The sequence below is a fragment of the Nicotiana attenuata genome, unplaced genomic scaffold (genome assembly GCF_001879085.1).
Source record: "Nicotiana attenuata strain UT unplaced genomic scaffold, NIATTr2, whole genome shotgun sequence".
In the NCBI taxonomy this organism is placed as follows: domain Eukaryota; kingdom Viridiplantae; phylum Streptophyta; class Magnoliopsida; order Solanales; family Solanaceae; genus Nicotiana; species Nicotiana attenuata.
This window is the reverse complement of record NW_017670287.1, coordinates 919,668-933,172: the sequence shown is the minus strand read 5'-3', so window position 1 is coordinate 933,172 and position 13,505 is coordinate 919,668. Positions and strand designations below refer to the sequence as shown.

Sequence of the window (13,505 nt, the reverse complement as noted above, 5' to 3'; positions counted from 1 at the left end):
GTGGACTTCACAGTTTTGTGTGAAAAAGAGAATAGACTTTCGAAAGTCTACTTCCCTGGGAAAGATAGAATTGAGATAAGCGATTTGTTTAATTTATTACTAGTCACCCAGATGGTACAGCTGCATCATTTGTAGGCAGCGATGATGATGCAGTGAAGTTGGCAACAATTTATTTTGTTGAATCTGTTTGGATGGGGAAGCGGAAGAATTGGAATGTGTCCGAGCAGCTAATGAAAGTTGTAGATGACAATGAACTCTGCTCCTCTTTCAACTGGGGATCTCTTTGTTATTGAACGTTAATAAAATCATTGAAGAGTTGTTTGAAGCCCAATGAGAATGAGAAAGAGAAAGATAAAGACAAGGACTGTTATACTGTACTTGGCTTCCCTTTTGCTTTTCGTGTTTGGATTATGGAAGTATTTTTAATTTTCTAGGAAAATCAATTTGTGAACTTCAGAGAATGTGGGTATCCTCGGATGTTATGTTATTCGGATATGAAATCTCCACAATGTGATTCTCTGTGTAAAAAATACTTCCATAATGAAAATGTAAGTTAATTTGATTACTAGCTATTTTTTGTTTATGTGTTTTAGTTCTGAAAACTTACGTTTTTTTTTTCTTCTTATATAATAGTTGTATAAGTTGATCGAAGTGGTACCATTTGTTTCTGTTGAAGAAGATGCGGAGCCTATTAGTGTGCATGAGCCATTGTCTCAAGATCAAAGTTCAATGCCTTCCTCCACACAATTTGATGAAGCCTTGCTTAAGGAGATTGTTAAAGTAGATTTTTTGTCTTTGAATAGCATTAGTTTTTTATTTGATTATTTTTGCTTAAGAGACTTTTTTGTTTTCATGGTTTTTGATTCAGAGATTATCGGAGAAGTTTACAAAGGATATGCACACATAAGTTACTAGAATAAATCAAAGAATCGCTTTATCAAAAACAAAGATTCAAAATGACATCAAGGTAATATCATTTATTTCAGTGCTTGTAACTCAAAGTTAAGGACCAAGTGTCCTTAACTTTTGAACTTGAAACACAAAGTTAAGAACCAAGTGTCCTTAACTTTTGAACTTGCAACTCAAAGTCCAGGGCCAAGTGTCCTTAACTTTTGAACTTGCAACTCAAAGTTCAGGACCAAGTGTCTTTAACTTTTGAACTTGCAACTCAAAGTTCAGGACCAAGTGTCCTTAACTTTTGAACTTGAAACTTGAAGTTCAGGACCATGAATCCTTAACTTTTGAGCTTGGAACTCAAACTTCAGGACCATTCGTCCTTAACTTTTGAACTTGAAATTTAAAGTTAAGGACCAAGTGTCCTTAACTTTGAACCTGGAAATCAAAGTTAAGGACCAAGTGTCCTTAACTTTTGAGCTTGGAACTCAAACTTCAGGACCATTCGTCCTGAACTTTTGAACTTGGAAATCAAATTTAAGGACCAAGTGTCCTTAACTTTTTAACTTGTAACTTGAAGTTTAGGGCTACCTGTCCTTAACTTTTTAACTTAATTTCTTTCACAAAATTTAAAGAAAGACCTAGTATCAAAGATTGATACTTTGTTGAAGATTCTTGTCAAACCTGATGAAAGGAACATAGAGAGAGAATCTACTATTCCAAGTAGTAAAGATGCAGTTGATACAAAACCTACTGTTCCAATTAGCAAAGATGCAGGTGATGATCAATGTGATGATACAGATGTGCATGCATAAGATCATTATGAAAGCGATTATAGGGATGCACATCTAGAAGATGAAACTGATATTGGCACTGAAATTGGCAAAGGTTAGATATAGATTTTGAATTCGTTGTCATTGAAATTTATATTCAATAGCGTAATATATATATAAAAAATTGTGATTACAAATATATGTAAAATCTATTGATGGAGTGGAAGTTCAAGATGTAGTAGAATTTCAAGACCAGGAAAATCCAAAAGAGATAGGAGTAACATAAACAATTTGTAAATGTGGAGTGTAATCTCAGGATTTGGAAAATCCATTGGGAACAAGTGTAAGTGAGATTGTATGCAAATGTGTTGAAGGAATATATGATCTCTCTACACCTCTCTCACTTAAAGAGAAATTTAGAATTCAAAATGATGCCAATCAAGGTTAGATGGAATTTTCATGATATGTTGAATGTAGTTTTAGTAAACTATTAGTAAAGGGTAGTAATTGTAAATGTTACAAAATCTTTTGACGCTGCAAAGGAAGAAGATGGAGTGGACTATCAAGAGAGAAGTGGAGGACAATATCAAGACTTAGAAAAAATCCAAGGAACAAGCATAAGTGAGATTATTTGCAAATGTATAGAAGGAACATATGATCTCTCTACACCTCACTCTCTTACCGACAATATTGGAAGCGAAGAAAATGCTAGTGAAGATAATGATTTAACTGGCATTATCTTGACAATTGCAAAAGGTTAGACAGAGTTTTTTTAAATTTTATACATGTTTGTTTTAATCAAAGATTAGTAACAATTACTAATTGTGTTAACTCTTGTAAATATTTTGCAGAATCTTGTGAACTAGCAATCGAAGATCATGGAGAACAGTTGCAAGATAAAGAAAATGCACAGTTGCAAGATAAAGAAAATGCAACCAATATGTCAGCTCAATTGTCTGTTGAAAAAGTACAAGAATGTAGCGTGGACGACACAAGTATTGATTGTGTCCTAAATATTATATTCATAATTGAAATTGCCAGTACATTTCAAAAATTATGTCCTTAGTTTTTGTCTCTTCATTTGACAATTCGTTGTAAAATTTACGACTTGCTGCAAACTAATGTATATATAGTGTTGTCTGCAGAGCAAAACAAAAATGAAGCCCTTAACCAATATACTAGGAAAAGGAAGAGAGATAGTTTTAATGGTCCATCATTTTCTATTCTTACTCCTACTCCTCCAACTACACAAAGTAGCATTGTTGAGGGTTTGTCTATGGAGGGTGAAGGATATGTTGAAGAAGATCTTGATCTAGGGAAAAGGAATAAGAAGCATAGTTGGAAATTGAAATCTCCTTTTGAACAGGAAAGAAAAACAGGAACATCGATAGCGCACAATGAAAATACTCCCAAGAATACGGGCTGGATAAAATCAAAATATACTCGTAAATGTATTTTTCATTATGCCAAATATGATGCAAACTTATTGAAGAAATTCATTGGGTGGATGGGCAAGGAGAAAAGGAAAGGTCGCAAAAAAGTGTAAGTCCCTAAATGTATTTCATTATTTGTTAATTGTCCTTAACTTTTGAGATTGCAAGTCTAATTTCAGGACCAAGTGTCCTTAACTTTTGAACTTGGAACTCAAAGTTAAGGACCAAGTGTCCTTAACTTTTGAACATGTAAGTCTAAGTTCAGGACCTTGTGTCCTTAACTTTTGAACTTGTAACTGTAAGTTCAGGACCAAGTGTCCTTAAGTTTTGAACTTGCAACTCAAAGTTCAGGACCAAGTGTCCTTAAGTTTTGAACTTGGAACTCAAAGTTCAGGACCAAGTGTCCTTAAGTTTTGAACTTGTAAGTCTAAGTTCAGGACCATGTGTCCTTAAGTTTTGAACTTGAAACTTGAAGTTCAGGACCAAGTGTCCTTAACTTTTGAACTTGGAACTCAAAGTTCAGGACCAAGTGTCCTTAACTTTTGAATTTCAAGTTAAGGACCAAGTGTCCTTAACTTTTGAACTTGTAACTCAAACTTCAGGACCAAGTGTCCTTAACTTTTGAACTTATAACTGTAAGTTAAGGAATGCCTGTCCTTAACTTTTGAGCTTCTTAGCCTAAGTTCAGGACCTATTGTCCTCAACTTTTGAGCTTCTTAGCTTAAGTTCAAGACTAAATGTCCTTAATTAGGAAATGAGGACTAACTTCTAACTTTGATATTTTCAAAATTTTCAGGGGAGAAACTGATATATATGCTGACGATAATGGTGTGAAAAAGAATCCATATAAAATGTACCATAAAAAAATCAGTAGAAAAATGTTCTTCCTTGAGCTTTCAGATAGTAGCTTTGTACTTGATGATAAGGTTTGATAATTCGCAAGGCATTTATTTTCTTTATTCTTAATTTATTATTTTTTAGTTATTTATGACTGATGGATTTGTTTTATTTTTTTGGCTTTTTATGAAGCATATTGACATTGCCCTGTATTATTTGAGAAAGAAGGAATGCTACCACCCTCGCGCCCATCCTTTTTGTTGCACAACTACAGATATACTTTTTGATAACTATATGGTACTTGTATATAAGAATTTCAATGAAGATGCTACATATGAGTTTTGGTGTGGTGATAATCAATTGTTTCTGACACCATATGTGTTGAGTGACAATCGTAGATGTGGAATTGCTTGGACAGAGGTTGACAAAATCTTTTTTCCATGTCGGCTTCCTTTAGAAGATGATGATGCTGTGACACATTTTCTTTTGGGGGTATTGGGCTTGAACGAGAAAAAGATTGATGTGTACGATTCCATATATAGTGAGCCATATGAGGCAGGAATGAATCACATTGAAATGTATGCACGCATGATCCCCCACTTGCTAAAGTTCTCACAGTTTGAGAAAAATCACAAGTCTTTTGGAAATGCATTCAACAAATTTGATATTCAGTGGCAAAGATCACCACACCAAACTGGATCGTACGTGTTGTCATTTGATATATAATTTATATGTACTTTAGATTTATTTTACTAAAGATATTGTTTAATTGACTCCATATGCTACATTTTTTAGGACTGATTGTGGTGCATTCCTTATCAAGTATGTAGAGTTGTTGGTGATGGGAAAGGATGTGGAGAAAGTCCAACCTGAAGACATAACAAAATTTAGAAAAGAACTTGCAGCAAATCTTTGGGCACATGGAGAGTGGAAAAGAAATTCTGGTTATGATACACCACCAGAAAATGTCAGCGACGACTATTATAGTGAAAATGAAACTTCCTGCCCAAAGGAGCTGTAGTTTAGTTGTAAAGAAACTTAGCTATAGTTGATTTTTTGTATAAAATTGCTGTAAAGAATCCATATGAATTCTGAAATATCTTGTAAATTGTTCATAAGGCACTTTTATTTTGTTTGCATAGTATAATTTGGTCACAACTATGCCAAATTACAGTTTCAGAAGTAATATAAAGGCATCATGTTAATAATTTCTTTGTTTCTGTCAAGTATTGATTTGTCCATTTGCAATCCCTAAATTATGTGTATTGATCTTGTAAGTATTAGTTAAGGACCAAATGTTCTTAACTTTTTAACTTGTAAGTCTAAGTTCAGGACCATCTGTCCTTAACTTTTGAACTTGGAATTAAAAGTTAAGGACCACGTGTCCTTAACTTTTGAACTTGGAATTCAAAGTTCAGGACCGCGTGTCCTTAAGTTTTTAACTTGGAATTCAAAGTTCAGGACCAAATGTCCTTAACTTTTGAATTTGGAATTCAAAGTTCAGGATCAAGTGTCCTTAATTTTTGAACTTGGAATCCAAAGTTAAGGACAAAGTGTCCTCAACTTTTGAACTTGGAAATTAAAGTTAAGGACCAAGTGTCCTTAACCTTTGAGCTTGGAACTCAAACTTCAGGGCCAAGTATCCTTAACTTTTGAACTTGGATTCAAAGTTCAGGACCAAGTGTCCTTAACTTTTGAACTTGTAAATCAAAATTAAGGACCAAGTGTCCTTAACTTTTGAACTTGGAATTCAAAGTTAAGGACCAAGTGTCCTTAACTTTTGAACATGGAATTCAAAGTTAAGGACCAAGTGTACTTAACTTTTGAACTTGGAACTCAAACATCAGGACCAAGTGTCCTTAACTTTGTAACTTGGAATTCAAAGTTTAGGACCAAGTGTCCTTAACTTTTGAACTTGGAATTCAAAGTTAAGGACCAAATGTCCTTAACTATTGAACATGGAATTCAAAGTTAAGGATCAAGTTTTCTTAACTTTTGAGCTTGGAACTCAAACTTCAGGACCAAGTGTCCTTAACTTTTGAAATTGGAATTCAAAGTTCAGGACCAAGTGTCCTTAACTTTTAAACTTGCAACTCAAACGAAACAAAAAGCACTTAAGCGCAAAGAAAGTTTGAAACTCAGGACATCTGGTCAAATAAAACAATCTAAATGAATCCAATTTATAGCAAAAACTTAAAAGAGTAGATAAACATAAGTGGATATATCTACTATTCTCTATGCTTCCTTGAAAATGGATGGACCGCCGGAGAATATATACAAGCTGTTCTTTTATGGCCAATTCTTCTGCGACGACCACATTTGAATGTTATTTTGGATGACTCGGTAGCTGGAATATGCCTTTTCTTCTGCCTTCTACCTGGTGGCACTTTGAAATCTGGAGGTTTAATAATTTGTGACTTAACACTCTCTGGTACAACCCAAGAATCACTATGTTCTATAGGATGTATTTGTCTTTCATATGTTTTCAACCAAGATTCCTTTAAGTACCAGTGCGAGCAAAAGTTGGATTTCTTGATGTTTCTCTTCTCGATAGATGCAATTGCATGTATGCATGGTAATTCATCAAATTGAAACTGAAAACAATCACATGTCCTTTTGTTTAAGTCCACCAAGAAAGTAATTCCTTCTTCCTCAACTCTAGAATGCCATGAATCAACAGGGAAGACCTTCAATATTGAAAAATTATAAGTTAGTACATTATGTTAAATTATCATTAAAATATTAAGCTAAACAAAGAACATAATACTTACATTCAAAGTAAATGCTAAATCTGTCTTTTTCTTCAATTTTTCTTCTACCCAATAAGAAACGTCATAGAAAGTTTCTTCTGCTTCATTTCTTCTTTCATAAAACCAACGTTGTAGCTTTACTTGGATGAAATCCATCATTCTTAATATAGGCAACTCCCTTGCTTCTAATAGCACAAAATTCGTTGACTCAACTATGTTTGTTGTGAGCATGTCATATCTTCGTCGTGGACTACAAGAACGTGCCCACCTTTCCGGTGGTTCTTCCATCAAGTAGTCATAAGTCTTCTTATCTACTTTTGCTATATCTGACATGTATAGAACAAATTCTTTGTGCATGTATACTCTTGCAAAACTTTGGAAAACTTTTATGACCTCACTTTTCACTTTCCTTCGCTTTAGGTTCTGCTCCAAATGATAGATACAAATCCCATGGTGGCTTTCAGGATATAACTTTGCAATGCCATATGCAATAGATTGATGCCTGTCTGATAAAAAAATTAAATTCTCACGACTCCCAATTGCATTGCGAAGCTCACTAAAGTATCACTCACAGGAATTATTATTTTCAGATTCTGCAATTCCAAAGGCTAGTGGGAAGATTTGGTTATTTGCATCCTTTGAAACTGAAATCATTAAAACACCACAAGATTTTTAACTTCAAAAAAGTTGCATCAACAGCAATCACTGGTCTACAATGATTCCAACCAGTTATTGATGATCCATGTGCATAAAACATATAAAGAAACCTGAAAATACAGTATAACAGAAGGTTAACAGAACTTAAGGACAGGTAGTCCTTAACTTAGACTACCAAGGTCATAAGTTTAGGACAACTAGTCCTAAACTTCAGGTTACAAGCCCAAAAGTTTAGGACATGTAATCCTGAAGTTAGACTAACAAGCTCAAAAGTTAGGGACACCTGGTCCTTAACTTAGAGTTACAAGTTAAAATGTTAAGGATATGTGGTCCTTAACTTAGAGTTACAAGTTTAAAAGTTAAGGACATGCAATCCTTAATTTTTTTTACTTGCAACTCTAAGTTAAGGACCAAGTGTCCTTAGCTTTTTCACTGCACGCATCAAAGTTAAGGACAACACGTCCTTAACTTTTTCACTGGTTAAGGACATCACGTCCTTAGCTTTTTCACTGCACACATCAGAGTTAAGGACAACACGTCCTTAACTTTTTCACTGGTTAAGGACAACATGTCCTTAATTTTTTAACTTGCAACTCTAAGTTAAGGACCAAGTGTCCTTAACTTTTTCACTGCACACATCAAAGTTAAGGACTGCACGTCCTTAACTTTTTCACTGCACACATCAAAGTTAAGGACATCACGTCCTTAACTTTTTTACTGGTTAAGGACAACATGTCCGATAGTTTATAAAACAGACTAATAATCTCTTTTTTGATTGTTTACCTGATGTTGTTGTCTATCTTTATGTTAGTATATGTTCCCAGGTTTTTACTTTTCATCATATACAAGTATGAAGACAATAATTCGTAATTCTCTTCAGGAGTTCCTCTTATTAAAGGTGAAGCACGTTGAATAGCACGCCACGCCTTGTAATACCCAATGTCTAGTCCATGCAATTTTTGCATTTCTGCCATGACAAAAGCTGGTGTAACTTCAAACCTTGGGTCTCGAAGATTGTCAACAATGTAACCACTAATCAACTTTGAAGTTGCATGCCTTTGATCCGCTTTCATAGTGTTAACTAAGCAGTTATGATTTTTCTCAATCTTTACTATCTTGAACAGTGTTGAATCTTTAACTCTGAAAGCACGCACACACCACCCACACCTATCATCATTGCATTTCAATGAATATCTTGTTGAGCTTGATCTAACAACCTTGAATTCAAAATGTCCTTTAATTGCTATATTCGAAAAACAGTTAATTATACTCTTCTTTTTGTCAAATATTGATCCCACTTTTATTTCATCCAACGAAGCATTTTCTCTTAATATCGTAGTTGGGGATTCTTTTTGTTTCGAATTTGAGCTTCGTCTAGTTAGTTGAATAGAGGGTTTTTCAGCAACTTCTTCACTTAACTGTGCACTCTCTAAGACTTGAATACGTAAAGCTTGTTCGTTGTCAATCTCTATAATGCTTTGTCCTTCTACTTGAATACAATCAAATGTTTGAAGCACCTCTTCAGTTATTGGTTGAGCTTCAACCAAATCTATTTCCATTATCTGTTGGTATTTGTTTTGATTGTCATGTTGATTTTCTCTGTTGACATGTTCAAAGGTGCTTGTAGATCCAAAAACTCTTTCCGAAACATCAACAATGAAACGACAACCCTTGAAGAGTGAATGACTTTTTAGTAACTCTATACATGTGAAGATCTAAATCTTTGGGTACAAGCATTCCCTCGCTTGTTCCCAGGTTGATATCAAACCATATCAATGCTTCAAACTTGTCTCTATCCAATTCAATAACTTCAAATACCTGTTTAATGAAATCTTCAAATCAAATTGCCTCAGGTACTAGAACAAGCTTTTATTTGATGATCAAGATACTTATAGTCTACAATCCATCTACCATTAAAAGCAACTATAATACATATTGTTTCCATCCTGCAAGTCAAGAGAATGGAAAATTCAGGACATATTTACAGAGCAATCCTTGTATAAATTAAGGACATGAACTGTAAGTTCAGGGCCAAGTTAAGGACCAAGTGTCCTTAACTTTTGAACTTGGAATTCAAAGTTAAGGACCAAGTGTCCATAACTTTTGAACTTGGAACTCAAACTTCAGGACCAAGTGTCCTTAACTTTTGAACTTGAAACTTGAAGTTCAGGACCATGCGTCCTTAACTTTTGAAATTGGAAATCAAAGTTAAGGACCAAGTGTCCTTAACTTTTGAACTTGAAACTTGAAGTTCAGGACCATGAATCCTTAACTTTTGAGCTTGGAAATCAAACTTCAGGACCATTCGTCCTTAACTTTTGAACTTGGAATTTAAAGTTAAGGACCAAGTGTCCTTAACTTTTGAAATTGAAAATCAAAGTTAAGGACCAAGTGTCCTTAACTTTTGAACTTGGAAATCAAAGTTAAGGACCAAGTGTCCTTAACTTTTGAACTTGAAACTTAAAGTTCAGGACCATGAATCCTTAACTTTTGAGCTTGGACCTCAAAAGTTAAGGAATCATGGTCCTGAGCTTTTGCAAAACCAGGACACTATTGTCACGCCCCAATCTCGGGAGGCGCGACCGGTGCTCAATCGAGTGAACCCAACTGAGCAAGCCTTATCAAACACTTTCTACCCATCTCAATATGAATAAGGAAGCCATGCTTTCATTTATTTAAACAATAGGAAAGATAGTACATTCAACACGGTTAGTTCATTTTATATCACAACCTTAAACCGTAGTTAAGTTTCCAAGATTCCATACAATTACACTTTAGAGAAGCGAGAGCTAGAATTACAACATAGTTCGTAGACCCATCCAACATCCGTACATAACCCACACATATGTCTATGGAGCCTCTAAGGATGCAAAAGACAAGTATGACAATGTCGGCAACAAGGCCCCGACTATACCTCAAAGTGGATATCTATAGCAAAAGATGTACAACATAACCCCTTTGAAGGAGAAAGGGGTTCACCAAGACTTTGAGAGGAGGATGCTCCGCTACGCGCGATCGGCACTATCCGCTATGGAGCCACCTACATTCATTTAAAAATGTAGCGCCTCCGGCAAAAAGGACGTTAGTACCATGGAATAGTACTAGTATGTATAACTAAACACCATCCAGTTAGAAAGAACAACCATACAAGAGTAAAAGAAATCATAAGGACAACAAAGCTTCAAATAAGCATCACATCAATAATATAAGAGATTCATATAGTTTTCACATAATTTCTGAAATTTTTGGTTGGGGCATTCCTTATCGTTGCATCATCATCCACATTACCACCGCTTCCTTGAGCGGAGTCCGATCACGGCCCGATCGGCGAAGCCGTCTTACCAAGACATTACTCTTATTTCATTCTCACTTTTCAGTTTCAGTTATCAATACATTACCACCATATGTGTATAACATGGCGTCCGATCACGGCTTGATCGGCTAAGCCGTCTCACCAAGACGTTACCCTTTTTCGTTAATCATCTCACTTCAATCTTTGGATTCACATGAATTAGTTTCTCGGCACTTGGGGCCACAATTACCACATTCCATAACTCACATTTCGCATTATTCCCATTTTCAACATTTACCTAGCCATTTAGGATCATAGGCACATACAAAAGCAATTTAAGTTATAAACATAGAAAGGAATTCATCTAGTTCGGCATATTAATCATAATGTAACCTTGACTTGACATTTAGGCATTTAGCACATAGCTCATGTTTTTCCACACATCCTCAATTTACAAAGAATAACACACTAAACACATGGAGAAGCACCTTCCACTTACATTTTCACAACATCAACTTATTTGACATAACAAGTACCACATCAATCGAATTCCGGGCTTACAACATTTGCACGACACCATTGAGGCTCAATTTCTAAAAGGAGGAGTTTTTAGCCATACATACCTTGTTTAAGCTTTCCTTAAGTTACTACGACGTTCCGGAAATTCTAGCAATCCCAATCTACTTTGAGACATAACAAAATTGAACACAAATTAGGAAGGTATTCATGGTTTCAGCTCATTTGAGCATTTTATCAAATACTAGTTGAGCATCTTGATTTCAAATCTCTTTTACAAGATTTCCTTCATTCCCCAACCCAATCTTTACTTATTTATGTTCAACAATCTTCCCACAAACCTAATTTGTACATGCATGTATACATAATACTATTACACCCAAGAATCATACCCCACTAACCCATCTTACAATCTCTACAATACCAACACAACCTAGGTTAGGCACCTATGGCTTCCAATCACCATCCCATGAGTTCTAACATAAATATCATACATAAATAATCACCATAGAGTAGTTAGAAATGATAGACATACCTCTTGTAGAAAGAATCTTGAGAATCCCCACTTGTAGTGTTCTTGATCAATTTAGGGATTTGAATGGGAATCTATGGATTTTCAAGATTAATCCTTGTTAATATAAGTGTTTAGGAGTAGTAATCAACTCAAAATACTCCAAAAACATTACCTTGGATCATAGGAGGAAAGTATGGGACGGATTCCCCTTGATAGAGCAAGCCCTAGCTAAAAAAAATGACTTAGAGACTCTCCATACCCGGTCTTGGGGTTTTTATAGGGCTGCTAGGCGCGCGATCGCGGTCAAACCGCGTCCGAGACGCGGTGGCCGCGCTCGTACCGCGCTCGGAGGCAGAAACTTTCAGTTTTCCCGCGGACGCGCCGTGGACGCGCGTCTGACACAGGTCTGGTAAAATGGTCATAACTTTCTGTATACACCCCCAAATGACAAATGGTTTGATGCGTTGGAAACTAGACTCAAAGAGCTTTAATTTGATAGGTTGTGCATCGCACAACACCTTATATAAATGGATATATGCTTGTCCAAAGTGAGGTCTTGTGCGTACTCATTTACAACTTTAGTCTATTATGAAATTTTCCAACTTGGCTTAGACTTAGGCCTCTCCTTAGACCCCAAATCACTTATAATATGACTTATACGCTTATTAACATATCCAATTGATATCCATTATATCATGAATCCTCATTTGCACACAAGATAAAATAATTAGTCTACCTTGGCACCACGAAATCTTAAATTACTTAGCAAAATTTTCTGGGGCTTTACAACTATGTCCTTAATATTCAGGATACCAAATCCTTAACATCATGTCCTCAATATTTATAGAATAATCACAGGGCGCGATGTCCTTAACGTTATCGATCCAGAAAAGCAAAAAAAATCAAATTCCTAGTAACGAAATAAAAATCAACAGAAACACACAAACGCATAACTTACTGTAATTTTATGTCGATTTTTGGACGAGAAGCTACTGTAATTTTGGACGATCACAGTCTCTGCTGCTGCTATAGTTTGAAATCGGAAGAGAAGCTACTGCAATTTTGGACGATCACAGTCTCTGCTGCTGCTTCGCAAGTTAGTTACGTGCTGCTGTTGCTGATCGTTAATAAGGAGCGTAGGTATAAGCTTATAACATAAGGGTAATTTCGTCCAGGCAGGTAAAAGTTTATTAAAGCAGTGGCTAAAGACTAAAGACAATTAAAATAGTGGCTTAAAAATAAAGACATGTGTTATTAATGGCTATCTGTGCACATCGCCATATTTTAAAGGTAAATTTATTCCACTTTAAAATAGTTCAGGGGATAAATAGGACCCCGCAAAGTTCTAAGTAATTAAAAATCCGATTATAGGTGAGGGTACATATGGCTTTTCACTATGTAGCCAAGGGTGGAAAAGCCCTCTCGCAATCGTCGTGGAACCCACTATGATGAATTATTGTTTATACCTTTGAAAACTCTGCATAATCCATGCGCGGGAATAATCTTTTAATTAAAAGTATTATTATTTGAGAGAAAAACCAAACACAAAAAGTCAATTGTTTTCTTTGATTGATTGAAGAAAAAATGAAAGCAATGTAGTCTTTGTCTTCACTCACCAGCATCTCCAATTGAAGTTATTGGTATTGTATACTCGTATTTAACAACTAATAGCGAAATCAAATCTTTTTCTATGAGAAATATTGAAATGTTTCTATATTGAGACGCCAACAAGAATTACTGTGCTGTATGTTTTTGAGGACATTTTTTTTAATTTTATTTTCTGTTCAAAATTGATGAAGCTTCTGTAAATTCAACTGAAAGCTTGACTTTTTATACCTG

The 13,505-nt window shown here is 35.3% G+C and overlaps 1 protein-coding gene across 1 annotated transcript; it reads right to left on the bottom strand.

Annotated features, from left to right (window-relative positions):
* Window positions 1-6,165: 6,165 nt before the first annotated feature.
* On the bottom strand, window positions 6,166-8,417 carry LOC109237258. The gene is made up of 4 exons (XM_019403543.1): window positions 8,128-8,417; window positions 7,350-7,454; window positions 6,709-7,243; window positions 6,166-6,624 (listed from the first exon to the last, which is right to left on the bottom strand). Exons 1-4 carry the CDS (start codon window positions 8,415-8,417, stop codon window positions 6,166-6,168), a joined length of 1,389 nt encoding a protein of 462 aa, XP_019259088.1.
* Between the last annotated feature and the right edge of the window lie 5,088 nt (window positions 8,418-13,505).